At 44.9% G+C, this 14,540-nt stretch overlaps 1 protein-coding gene across 6 annotated transcripts in view; it reads right to left on the reverse strand.

The window, feature by feature from the left end:
- UCKL1 (uridine-cytidine kinase 1 like 1) overlaps positions 1-12,864 on the reverse strand; it is a 56,674-nt gene extending 43,810 nt beyond the window's left edge. For 2 of the 6 annotated variants that reach the window (XM_073607403.1, XM_073607408.1), the window contains exons 1-3: positions 6,868-7,126; positions 3,646-3,833; positions 2,825-2,931 (exon numbers count right to left, since the gene is read on the reverse strand). In XM_073607403.1, coding sequence (XP_073463504.1) covers positions 2,825-2,931; positions 3,646-3,833; positions 6,868-7,055 — 483 coding nt within the window. In that variant the 5' untranslated portion in view covers positions 7,056-7,126. Of the gene's footprint in view, positions 1-2,824; positions 2,932-3,645; positions 3,834-6,867; positions 7,128-12,795 lie in introns of those variants that run through there. The other 4 variants (XM_073607407.1, XM_073607406.1, XM_073607405.1 and 1 more) reach the window with 4 other exon arrangements.
- Positions 12,865-14,540: the final 1,676 nt, after the last annotated feature.

Here is a 14,540-nt window from a genome sequence, read left to right on the forward strand (position 1 = left end):
AGGTGCGAATGTGTACCTGCAAATACCTCCTACACCTCTGGCCTACCCAGTCTTCCTCTTCTCTATTGACCACTCATTAGCGTCCCTTACCAATAAGTGAATGAGGTGGTAGGGACTAAAGGCATAATTTCCAGGAGTAAGCAGGCTAGATTTAAGGGCATGTGGTAGCTTATTTAACTGCTTCCCGCCATGCTTATTGTCAAATGATGGCTGAGTGGGAGCTCTCACACCATGGGTGGACGTACCTAGAGGCCACTTTGTAGAGCAATCGATCACCCACTGATGAGAGATCACTGTACCGGGCTGGTCTCTGTACCAGGTGACTGCTGTGACCAATCACATGACAGTTGTACACAATGAATGGCTTTCATTCATAGCTAATTATTGTTTACTATTGTGTTATTCTCTATGATTGGTCACAGTGACCACAAAGTACAGACAGGGCTAATCACAGTGCATCTGTACCATGTGATAGCTGTGGCCAATCACAGCTTCACAACAGTACACAATGAATAAATGGATGCCATTCATAATAATTATTGCCTATAACAGTGATCATCACTATTATAAGCAATTATAGTGCGTAAAAACAAAATCCTGATCGCTTCTCCAGAGTAGTACAGTGGCACTTCACTTTTTCCACATCTTGTTATGTATCTTACAGCCTTAGTTCATAATGGATTAAATTAATTATTTTTCTCAAAATTCTTCAAACAACATTAAAGAAGTTTGTTTGAAATCTTTGCAAATGTATTAAAAATAAAAACAAAAAAAAGCACAATACATAAGTATCACGGCCTTTGCTCAATACTTTGGTGAAGCACCTTTGGCACCAATTACAGCCTCAAGTCTTTTTGAGTACGATGTTACAAGCTTGGCACACCTATTTTTGAGCAATTTCTCCCATTCTTCTTTGTAGGACCACTCAATCTCCATCAGGTTGGATGGGGAGCGTCGGTGCACAGCCATTTTCAGATCTCTCCAAAGAGAGAGATCGGGTTCAAGTCTGGACTGTGGCTGGGCCACTCAACAACATTCACAGAGTTGTCCCGTAGCCACTCCTTCGTTATCTTGGCTGTGTGCTTAGGGTGGTTGTCCTGTTGGAAGTTGAACCTTCTCCCCAGTCTGAGGTCCAGAGTGTTCTGGAGCAGGTTTTCCTCAAGGATGTCCCTGTACAATGCTGTATTCATCTTTCCCTCGATCCTGACTAGTCTCCTAGTTCCTGCCACTGAAAAACATCCCCACAGCATGATGCTGCCACCACCATACTTCACTGTAGGGATGGTATTGGCCAGGTTGTGAGCGGTGTCTGGTTTCCTCCAGACATGACGCTTGCCATTCAGGCCAAAGAGTTCAATCTTTGTTTCATCAGACCAGAGAATTTTGTTTCTCATGGTCTGAGAGTCCTTCAGGTGCCTTTTACTGAGAGGTGGCTTCCATCTGGCCACTCTACCATACAGGCCTGATTGGTGGAGTGCTGCAGAGATGGTTGTTCTTTTGGAAGGTTCTCCTCTCTCCACAGATAAACACTGGAGCTCTGTCTGAGTGACCATCGGGTTCTTGGTCACCTCCCTGACTAAGGCCCTTCTCCCCCGATCACTCAGTTTGGCTGGGCGGCCCGCTCTAGGAAGAGTCCTGGTGGTTCCAGCTTCTTCCATTTCCAGATGATGGAGGCCACTGTGCTAATTGGGGAAATGCTGCAGAAATGTTTCTGTACCCTTCCCCAGATCTGGGCCTCCATACAATCCTGTCTCGGGGTTCTACAGTCAATTCCTTGAACTTCATGGCTTGGTTTGTGCTCTGACATGCACTGTTAACTGTGGGACCTTATATAGACAGGTGTGTGCTTTTCCAAATCACGTCCAACCAACTGAATTTATCACAGGTGGACTCCAATCAAGTTGTAGAAACATCTCAAGGATGATCAGTGGAAACAGGATGCACCTGAGCTCCATTTTGAGTGTCATGGCAAAGGCTGTGAATGTACATGGGAATTTTTTTGTTTTTTATTTATAATAACTTTGCAAAGATTTCAAACAAACTTCTGTCGCATTGTCATTATGGGGTATTATTTGTAGAATTTTGTGGAAAATAACGAATTTAATATATTTTGGAATAAGGCTGTAACATAACAAAATGTGACGAAAAAGTGAAGCGCTGTGAATACTTTCCAGATGCACTGTATAAGCATTGTGAAGAAAGGGATTTTAAAAATTTCACAACACAGGCAGAAGTGTCTTGGCGCTTTCCCTATTACTTTCCATTGCACCAGAATGCCTGCAGCCCTATACAGTAAACACACAGCGGGTGTTTCTAAGTTGTTAGAAACAAAACGCAACTTCTTTGTGCAACAAAATGGAGACCATCTGCACACAGACACCAACTCCCTGTTGCATGAATATGAATGAAATGGGTAAAAGATGGCTTCAGCTTCTGTTCTTCACCTGTAGAGAACTGCCCAGACACGTTTCACCCTTTCCGGGGCTTACTTCTAGAGGCCTCTACAATTATGCCCTAAAAAGTGAGAAACACATCTGAGGAGTTCTCCACAGGTGGAGAACAGAAGCTGAAGCCTTCTTTCACCCATTTCTTTCACATTCATGCAACAGGGAGCCACTGTCTGTGTGCAGATGGTTGCCATTTTGTTGAAGTCTACTTGACAAACCAATCCTGTCCCATCTTGCAGCAGTCTATCCACACGCCGATCTGACTGATACAGGTTTGGGCGCACTTGAGCCGTACTATTTTCAGTGTTTTGGCAAAGTTTTGGAATGTGTCCATAGTCACAGTACACTTTATAGTCAAAAGGAGCTTTAAATATTACCTTGTAGAAGGAGTCCATAGACAGGAGGACCACCCAGGGCACATCCAGGGCTTCTATAATCATTCTGGCCACTGTGGTTTTACCAGAGGCACTGCCACCTCCCAGACCTGAGATAAGGAGAAGAGAAACTGGATGAGGAGCTGGGTGCACCGACATTTACCCGACCCCATTTTCCTTCCCAGTAATAAAGGATAAGTTCACCTTTTGACAAAAAAAAGCATTTTCTTGCAGGTAAAGTATGCAATTATTTTATGTTGTAGGAGCTTGGAAAGCATTGCACCAGCGATCAGCAGATCACAGATACCATGCAGGACTCGTGCAGACCTGTCAGTGTATCTGCTTGCTCGTACCTCGTATGGACAGGCAAATACATTCTGATAGGAAGAATCAATAAACTACCACAGTGCTCCCAGCGCCGTGGTAGTTCATGGAGAACTACAAGCTGGGAGCACTGTGAATGAGTGATGCGACTGGGCGTTTTTCTTAAATTTTGACAGCTAGCAGGGGGAGAAGATCCCCCGCTAGCTGTGAAAGCGGGTGATGGGGGAAGCGAAGGTGCTGGGCTGGGCCACTGAAACCAGAGGATCAGAATGACAGGCACCTAGCACTGGAGATCAGCAATGGCAAAGTTTTACTTATTTCCCAGCAATTCAAATTTTAACAAAAATACAGCCCTCATGAACTGTACTTGTAACTGTATCCCTTCATATTGTAAAGCACTATGCAAACTGTAGGTGGTATATAAATTCTGTCTAATAATGATAATGTACTAAGCTGCCCGCTGTTCTCAGCCACCCCAATGCTTGCAGTGCCATTCTCACCTATTACAAACGCCTCCTTGGACTGAGTGCCATGTTCGTTGTACCAGGGTGGGCGCCCAGCTGTGTAGATTGTCCTCTTACTGGTCCGCAGCAGAGGCGGCTCCGATTTACACTGACTGGTCGTCCGCCGTCGTCTACTTCGTCCTGGGCTAACTGGGGGGAGCAAGCCATGACTGGAGTCTGCGCTGCTGGTGACAAAGAAAAAAAAAGAAAACAGAACAGCAGAATTCGATTCTGTTCGAATATTTTTATTGTGATTCAACAAAGGCAGAAATAAGCGGATCAATTCCCACGCAGCAGAATCAGATTCCAAGATCTATTTAATTTGTCCATCATTTAGGCTGCCTGTGTTCACTGCTATTTGAGCCAATTCATTGCCTGTAATATGAAGGCCCATGTCATACTTGCGATACAATTGCTGGTGCCAACTCGCCAGGAACGAGAGGATCGCTATGCAGGGCAGAGCACAGAAATACTCACCTGGTTTCACAGGTCACTCCTAAGGTGCCACACAGGTTGGAGGAGAGAGGGGGCGCTCTCTCACTGGCAAGTGACGTTCTGCAGGGTTTCTGTCAGCAACCTGACTGATCTGAGGAATCGTGATTTTACTGCACTTGTAGCTATCTTGCCATCGGTGAGTTATCAGCAGGGAGAAGGTCACAAGTATGACAAGGGTTGGCCAAGGAGGCTGCTATGGGGTTAATAAAAGATATAGTTTTAAAGAGACTCCCTCACCACCCTTTGAAAAGATACAGGACCTCTGCAATACCTAATTAGCAGGCTGGGGCTGGATCAGAGACCATGTTGTATTGCTTAATTCTGGTTTCACACAGGCGGTCCGATCAGGTCCACCTGTCAGTTTTCCAGGCAGACCTGATTGGACCACCCATTGCTCTCTATAAAGCAGCAGATGTCAGTGGAGATGTGTCCGCTAACACCTGCCGGCATCCGATCTGATCCAGTCCGCCAAAAACAGACAGAGAAGGGATCCATTCACCATCTGTCTGGCGCATCAGATGACAGTCGGATGGAAACGGTCCATTTTCATCTGACAGCGCCATAAAGAACAGTGGGGCTCTATCCGTGTCTGCTCTGCATAGCGGAGTGGACACAGACCTGTCATCTGCCTGCTCAGCAGGGATCAGCAAAGAGATTCCCTGTTGAACAGGCAGGATGCGCAATACAGAGAATGCCCGTATGAAATGATGGGGTTTATAAAAGAAAAAAACAAAATACAACATCCATACCCTGTAGACGTCCAATGACGAAACGCGTGGGGCGGGGTTTATGAACGTCTTGTGTCACCTCCAGTCAGACAAACACAGGCCTTTTGTGATGGTTCTTATCCTTCCATGCTTATACTAACCTTTTAAAATGTGAGTACGATCCTTGCTTATGTTAAAATAAAGCTTTTCAAACGGTTTTACGCTATGGGCATCCCTTCTTTTTCATATATTAAACACATTAAAAAGTCGCTAAACAACATTTAAACCACGGACCGGAGCCATCCAGGGTTGCTACACAGTGGCAGATACTGTGACCGCGTAATACCCCTGCAGGGCTGAGGCTATCCGGTGAGTGTAAGCACATTAGGAGCACGATTAAGAAACACTATCACCAGCACCTGGATAAGAAGATCTTTAAATAATATTGTCTCTCAATAAGGACTCACTCTTTCTGAGCACAAGTCACTTTGCCATATAAGAAGACCTTATAAAAACAAAATTGTTTTTCCAGCAAATACTGGTTTTCCTTTTGAGCACTAGTCACTTTGCTAATTAATAGCTGGTAAACTAGCACACATTTTTTGATCACGAAGCACTTCTTGCGCTTTTACTAAAAAAAATCATTAATGCAATTGCCTGTGATAAAATATTGGGTCGTATATTTAATGTAATCCCATTTTTGTATTTGCAAAATAGCATATAATATTTGTGACCAACATTCACGGAGTGTAACCCACACCACCTTTAGTTAACAATACACACTGAAACACATTCTATGGGTATTGAAACTACACTGCCAAATAGCCACCAGAGGCTGTAACACAATCCAAAATCCACCATAAACTGGATGATAGAGGCTGTAACAACCGTTGTTTCTTATATTTTTTTTATTTTTATTTTTTATTCATTCACCTATTTTTTGTTTGAACTAGTTCAATTGCTAATGGACACCATAAGTCCATAGCACCACACTGTGATATATGTGCACAACACACACAAGGTTTGAGGCACATGCCACTAATTTATAGTATATATAATTTAAACTATTCAACTTTCATACCTAGTCTGGGAGACTACACAAGGTATAAAACGGCGGTTTACCATCATATATTCACTCCACTAGAACAGCGCCACATCTACACTTGTTTTCTATATATATATTCTAGTACACTCCACCCAGGTGGAACTGTACCTGTAGAGGTAGCAGTTCTATATTTCATCTGTACCCATATCCACAGCGCAGACTCATTTTATATTCACAACATCCATACCCACCTGTGTGCTGCAGCTGTCCCATGTTGGCTCTAAGACAAAGAACTGAGCGATCCCATGACCGTTGATCACTCAGTTCTTGGTCTTGTTAGAGCAGAGAGCAGAGACTGTCAAGTTACCGCTCACCAGCCTCCAGCACCCACTGGGAGTGCTGGGCTGGAGAGCCGCATGCTGAGAGGTGGAGCCAGCTGTGAATCAGGCAGCTGGGCGGATCCAAACAATATTGTCAGGATCCTTCCCCAGAGCCCGGAGCGGCTCTGCTACGTCAGCTGACAGCGGACTTTAGCTTTGGCCACACTTCTCTTTTAAATGTAGTGAGGTGGAGGAACCGGGCTGAGCTGTCTGTATCGGGTAAAACAGCTCACATGCATTTCAAATGTTCAGCTTTAGGAAGCAAAGACACACAAAATCATCAACACGGCAGAAAAAGTCCCAGAAAGGTTTGGCAACATCTATACATTTTTAGAAAACATTACCCACCTGCGATTTCTCCAGCTCTGAGTAGAGTAACGCTAGTGTCACGTGATCCCTACGCTCTCCCTGTAATCTTGTTTAGGTCTAGTGTCAGTGACATTGTGTACTAGGCAGCAGTGACACCCAAGAGGCAGCGCTCAATCCCTCCACTACAGACTCACACAGACTGACAAGGATCACCACAACATGGCAGCCATTTCTGCTACAGCTAGGGGGCAGTGTGGTCACCTGTCAGGTAAGTGTCACTCACCTGTTGTGCGCTCTGAGATTCCAACAAGCGGTCACCCCGGAGCCCGGACACACAGGCAGGCTCATCCTGATAAGCCCAGCGTGTCCCCCTCCGCAGGAGGAGATTAAGTTCCAGGCTGATATTAATAGCGTGCAGGTGATAAATATGGAAAGCCCAGACCCGCACACAGCGCCAATCACTACAAACATGCCTGATCACAGGACACGTCCCATGTCACACAACGGAAGAAAACGGACAGTTCAAGTGCACCTGTCATAGACTCAGGCTGCCATTCTGTATGTTTACAGGGAATGGCATTCACGATGTATAATAAAGCTGAAGTTTAACCACTCCAGCTCCGGAAGGTTTACCCCCCTTCATGACCAGGCCATTTTTTTGCGATTACTTTGACAATTGCGCGGTCGTGCGACGATGTACCCAAATAAAATGAATGTCCCTTTTTTTCCTACAAATAGAGCTTTCTTTTGGTGGTATTTGATCGCTACTGTGGTTTTTATTTTTTGCGCTTTATAAAAAAAAAAAAAAGCAACAATTTAAAAAAAAAAAAAAAATTACATTTTTTACTTTTTGCTATAAAACATACCCAACAAAAAAAATGTAAAAAAAAAAAAATCTCATTTCTTCATCAATTTAGACCGATATGTATTCTGCTACATATTTTTGGTAAAAAAAATCCCAATAAGTGTATATCGATTGGTTTACACAAAAGTTACAGCGTCTAAAAACTATAGGATATTTTTATTTATTTTTATTTTATTTACTAATAATGGCGGTGGTCAGTGACTTATAGCGGGACTGTGACATTGCGGTGGACAAATCAGACACCTAATGACCTGTGCACACGAGCGGACTTTTCGACCGGACTGGTCGGACGGACCGAATCCGGCGGACAATCCCACCGTGTGTGGGCTTCATCGGACCTGCAGGGGGACTGTTTCTGTCGAAAATGTGACGGACTTTAGATTTGGAACATGTTTCAAATCTTTACGTCGAAACTCCGCCGGACCCAGTTCCTATCGAAAAATCCACTCGTCTGTGTGCTAGTCCGACGGATGAAAACCAACACTAGGGCAGCTATTGGCTACCGGCTATCAAGTTCCTTATTTTAGTCCGGTCGTACGTCATCACGTACGAATCCGTCGGACTTTGGTGTGATCGTGTGTAGGCAAGTCTGTTCGAAAGTCCGTCGGACCTTTGTTGCCGAAAAGTCCGCCCGTGTGTACAGGGCGTGTGCCTGGATTTTGTCTTGCATACAAACGGTACACAATCGTCGGCCAACAAACACAAACGTAGTGATGTACTACGAGCCGAAAACGAAGAAGTTCAATTGCCAGGTGCCACCCTTTGTGCTCCTTCTGCTAATTTCGTGTTCGCAGAAGTTTGGTGAGTGTTGATTCGCGCTTTTCATTTTGCGCTTTTCATTTCGCACTTTTCAGTTCGTTTCTGAACAGCCATTCGTCAACCAGCCATGTTGCGGAATCAGAGGAGATAATGTGTTAATTATTATTGGCCTTGGAGTTATTGCTTTGACCCAAGTCCAGTCCAGGAACAGGAGGAGGAGGAGTTCTTGGACCAAAAATTGGTTGCTTTAATAATCGTGACCAATTATGTCATATGCCTTTGCTGCGGGAGCTCCAGAAGAATAATCCGGATGATTTTCGGAATTATCTCCGGATGACGGACCCCTGCTTTCACCAACTCTTGGCATTGCTGACCCCCTATATTAAGAAGCAGGACACATGCATGAGGCTTTTATTTTATTTTTTGGTTGAATTATGATGATTTGATTTGGTATATTTTCTATATTTTTGGATGCAAAGAATGCACTTTTTGGTTAAGTTCTATTGGCAGATATCATGTCTAATTTTATGTGTTTTCTTTTTTTAATGCACAATAAAAATATTGTGGAGAATAATACTTGGCTATGTATTTTACTTCAAATGACAGTTTGGGAGTAGGCAGGTACATTTTAAAAAATACAATGTAAGATTGACAAGGGACACCAACAGTTGTATCTTTGATCTTAAAAACTACGAGATAATGGTGTTGTGGTAACTTGCCCAAAAAGAAAATAACAAAACATAATAATGTTATTCTTGATATCACTAGAAAAAAAACCTTTGAAACTTTGTTTGCAATAACTCCACCAGTATCACCAGCAAAGCAGCTTCATAATTATCCCATTAAAGAAGAAGAGAATTGTGCACTGCATTTCGAGATTTCATAATTTGCCGCATCACGAATGTTAATTCTGCATTACGAACGCTAGTTTACAAGACCGACCGCTTCTGGCTCCTCCTTGATTCCGAGCATGCGTGTTTGTACTTTGGACTTTTGTGCGACGTACTTGTGTACACACGATCGTAAAATCCGACAGCAGAAATTTGTCCGCGGAAAATTTTAAAACCTGCCATCCAACATTTGTCCGCAGAACATCCGACAAATGTCCGATGGAGCGTACACACGGTTGGATTTTCCGCCTGTCATCACACATTTCCCGCCGGAAAATTCGATCGTGCGTACGCGGCTTTGGACTCCCTGAAAAGTGTTGGTTACTTTTTGGATTGACGCCCTGACCTACTGGAATAAAGATGTATCTGGACCTCTTAGCAGTGGTGTTGTGCTTCAGTTTCCATTTTTGTTACATTACATTACAAGCGAAGAAGTCCATAGAGATCTTCTGGGATGTAGAAGCTGCCTGCCAAATCATTTACACCAACATCAATACTTTAAGATAGCAATTCCAGGGAGTTAGCCCTACAGGTCCAGTGCTAGTTTACACTTTCCTCGCCAATGTAGAGAGCCCTTCTCCTTCTGACCACCAATGTTAAGGAACCCTTCTCCTACTGACCACCAATTTAGGGAACCCTTCTCCTACTGACCACCAATTTAGGGAACCCTTCTCCTACTGACCACCAATGTAGGGAACCCTTCTCCTACTGACCACCAATGTAGGGAACCCTTCTCCTACTGACCACCAATGTAGGGAACCCTTCTCCTACTGACCACCAATGTAGGGAACCCTTCTCCTACTGACCACCAATGTAGGGAACCCTTCTCCTACTGACCACCAATGTAGGGAACCCTTCTCCTACTGACCACCAATGTAGGGAACCCTTCTCCTACTGATCACCAATGTAAAGGAACACTTCTCCTACTGACCACCAATGTAGAGAACCCTTCTCCTACTGACCACCAATGTAGGAAACCCTTCTCCTACTGACCACCAATGTAGGAAACCCTTCTCCTACTGACCACCAATGTAGGGAACCCTTCTCCTACTGACCACCAATGTAGGGAACCCTTCTCCTACTGACCACCAATGTAAAGGAACACTTCTCCTACTGACCACCAATGTAGGAAACCCTTCTCCTACTGACCACCAATGTAGGGAACCCTTCTCCTACTGACCAACAATGTAGGGAACCCTTCTCCTACTGACCACCAATGTAGGGAACCCTTCTCCTTTTGACCACCAATGTAAAGGAACCCTTCTCCTTCGGACCACCAATGTAGGGAACCCTTCTCCTTCCGACCAATGTAGGGAACCCTCCTCCTTCCGACCACCAATGTAAAGGAACCAATCTCCTACTGACCACCAAAGTAGGAAACCCTTCTCCTACTGACCACCAAAGTAGGAAACCCTTCTCCTACTGACCACCAATGTAGGGAACCCTTTTCCTACTGACCACCAATGTAGGGAACCCTTCTCCTACTGACCACCAATGTAGGAAACCCTTCTTCTACTGACCTCCAATACAGAGGAATCCTCCTTCTGACCAGCAATGCAGGAGAACCCTTCTCCTACTGACCACCAATGTAAAGGAACCCTTCTCCTACTGACCACCAATGTAGAGAACCCTTCTCCTACTGACCACCAATGTAGGGAACCCTTCCCCTACTGACCACCAATGTAGGAAACCCTTCTCCTACTGACCACCAATGTAGGAAACCCTTCTCCTACTGACCACCAATGTAGAAAACCCTTCTCCTACTGACCACCAATGTAGGGAACCCTTCTCCTACTGACCACCAATGTAGGGAACCCTTCTCCTACTGACCACCAATGTAGGGAACCCTTCTCCTTCAGACCACCAATGTAAAGGAATCCTTCTTCTTCGGACCACCAATGTAGGGAACCCTTCTCCTTCCCACTACCAATGTAAAGGAACCAATCTCCTACTGACCACCAATGTAGGAAACTCTTCTCCTTCTGACCACCAATGTAGGCAACCCTTCTCCTTCTGATCCCCAATGTAGGGAACCCTTCTCCTTCTGACCACCAATGTAGAGAACCCTCCTTCTTCTGACCACCAGTGTAGGGAACCCTTCTCCTTCTGACCACCAATGTAGGGAACCCTTCTCCTTCTCACCAACAATGTAGGGAACCCTTCTCCTTCTACCCACCAATGTAGGGAACCCTTGTTCTACTGACCAACAATGTAGGGAACCCTTCTCCTACTGACCACCAATACAGGGAACACTTCTCCTTCGGACCAACAATGTAGGGAACCCTTCTCCTTCCGACCACCAATGTAGGAAACCCTTCTCTTACTGACCACCAATGTAGGGAACCATTCTCTTACTGACCACTAATGTAGGGAACCCTTCTCCTAATGACCACCAATATAAGGGAACCCTTCTCCTAATGACCACCAATATAAGGGAACCCTTCTCCTTTGGACCACCAATGTAGGGAACCTTTCTCCTTCGGAACACCAATGTAGGGAACCCTTCTCCTTATGACTACCAATGTAGGGATCCCTTTTCCTTCCGACCACCAATGTAGGGAACCCTTCTCCTACTGACCAACAATGTATGGAACCCTTCTCCTTCCGACCACCAATGTATGGAACCCTTCTGCTTCCGACCAACAATGTATGGAACCCTTCTGCTTCCGACCAACAATGTAGGGAACCCTTCTCCTTTTGACCAAACATGTAGGGAACCCTTTTTCCTTCTGACCATGTAGGAGGCACTACAATTTGTTTTCAAACTTTAATTTTATTACTGAAAATAACAAACAGAGCCTAGCTCCAACACCAGGGGGCTCCAGGTCATTTAGTCTAAGTTCACATCTTTGCGTTTCCTGCATGCCGTGAATGCACAGGCACAGCTACCCGTTCATTAGAATGGGCTGCTTGACCTGTGGGAAGTGCAGGGAAGGGTCCCCGAACCTTAATCCAAAATGCCCTCACTGGGCAGCTGAACAGAAACTGCATGGGGCTATTGCACCATATGGTTTTGCACACCCAATAACATGCTGAAATAAAAATACAAAAGGATTGATGGAGCCCCATGTGTCGGCTGCGGGTGTGGGATAGTGTGAACCTAGACTTGGGGGGCCTTCACACCTGCACAAAGCATATTATTATTATTTTTTGTTTGTTTTTGTCGCTGCCCTATGTGTGACAAATATGTCAAAGTAGTTCTTGCACTTGTTTTGGCGGTGAGCTTTGCGCATTTTTGTAATGCGAATTTTGTCACGTGTCTCATGACCGCCATTGGGGCGCCATTAGGAAACAATGACTGCAATGCACATTTTAGAGGTGTTTCTGCCGGAACGAGAAGGTGTGAATGGGGCCTTGTAGTGCAATAAAGCAATGGCTGGCGTTAAGAGGACCCAGGGTGGGTTTCCATTTTTCCTGTCCACTGAGGAGATGTCTTCATGAAGTAACACAGCCAGGAATGGACCCCCTCCATTACTCTGCTCAGGCTGGGGTTGGTATGGTCCTGTGAACACCAAGTAAGGACGCTGACCTCTCACAGAGCCCATGGCATCCATCTCTGACAGGACAGACACCTCAGGGCCCAGCACACAGGCCTACGCCTGTCTCCATACAGCAGTCACCAGGCTGCCATAGAAACCACCAGCCAGACTAGCCTGTTTCCATAGTAACACCCCCTAAAGTCCCGGGTTTCTCTCACCTCTCAGCCTCCTTCCCATCCTCCGCCATTTCCGGGAATGACGTCACAGGTAGGACTGTGGATGCCGGGAACTGTAGTTCCAAGTTGGCGCCTCCTCCAGCAGCTCACGCGGCGCGCCTCTCCCCGCCGGACTACAACTCCCGGCAGCACCCGCGGCTCCCAGCGTCTCTAAGCAGGATTGTTAGATGAGTCACCATGGTGACCGAGATACTAAAAGTCACTGTTACCAAATAATAATTGTAGCAGGAGATGTCCGTATTATCATACCATGTTGTAAAGACATGACATGGGCACTAGATTATATTGTTTAACCCCCCCCCCCCCCCCCAGACATGACATGGGCACTAAATTATATTGCATACCCCCATAGACATGGCACGGGCACTAGATTATAGTGTATACCCCCTAGACATGGCATGGGCACTAGATTATATTGTATACCCCCTAGACATGGCATGGGCACTAAATTATATTGCATACCCCCATAGACATGGCATGGGCACTAGATTATATTGCATACCCCCATAGACATGGCATGGGCACTAGATTATATTGTATACCCCCATAGACATGGCATGGGCACTAGATTGTATTGTATACCCCCCTGTAGACATGGCATGGGCACTAAATTATATTGTATACCCCCATAGACATGGCATGGGCACTAGATTATATTGTATACCACTCAGACATGGCATGGCCACTAGATTATATTGTATAACCCCCCTGTAGACATGACATGGACACTAGATTATATTGTATACCCCCCTAGACATGGCATGGGCACTAAATTATATTGCATACCCCCATAGACATGGTATGGGCACTAGATTATATTGTATACCCCATAGACATGGCATGGGCACTAGATTATATTGTATACCCCTCATAGACATGGCATAGGCACTAGATTATATTGTATACCCCCCGAAGACATGGCATGGGCACTAGATTATATTGTATACTTCTCATAGACATGGCATGGGCACTAATGGGCACTAGATTATATTGTATACCCCCCTGTAGACATGACATGATTATATTGTATACCCCTTAGACATGACATGGGCACTAGATTATATTGTATACCCCCTAGACATGGCATAGGCACTAAATTATATTGTATACCCCCATAGACATGGCATGGGCACTAGATTATATTGTATACCCCTCAGACATGGCATGGGCACTAGATTATATTGTATAACCCCCCTGTAGACATGACATGGACACTAGATTATATTGTATACCCCCATAGACATGGCATGGGCACTAAATTATATTGTATCCCCCCTAGACATGGCATGGGCACTAGATTATATTGTATACCCCTCATAGACATGGCATGGGCGCTAGATTATATTGTATACCCCCCGTAGACATGGCATGGCCACTAGATTATATTGTATACCCCCATAGACATGTCATGGGCACTAGATGATATTGTATACCCCTCATAAACATGACATGGGCACTAGATTATATTATATACCCCCCTGTAGACATGACATGGACACTAGATTATATTGTATACCCCCTAGACATGACATGGGCACTACATTATAATGTATACCCCTATAGACATGGCATGGGCACTAGATTATATTGTATACTTCTCATAGACATGGCATGGGCACTAGATTATATTGTATACCCCCTAGACATGGCATGGGCACTAAATTATATTGTATACCCCCATAGACATGGCATGGGCACTAGATTATATTGTATACCCCTCAGACATG

Source organism: Aquarana catesbeiana, linkage group LG12 (genome assembly GCF_042186555.1).
Source record: "Aquarana catesbeiana isolate 2022-GZ linkage group LG12, ASM4218655v1, whole genome shotgun sequence".
NCBI classification, from domain to species: Eukaryota; Metazoa; Chordata; class Amphibia; order Anura; family Ranidae; genus Aquarana; species Aquarana catesbeiana.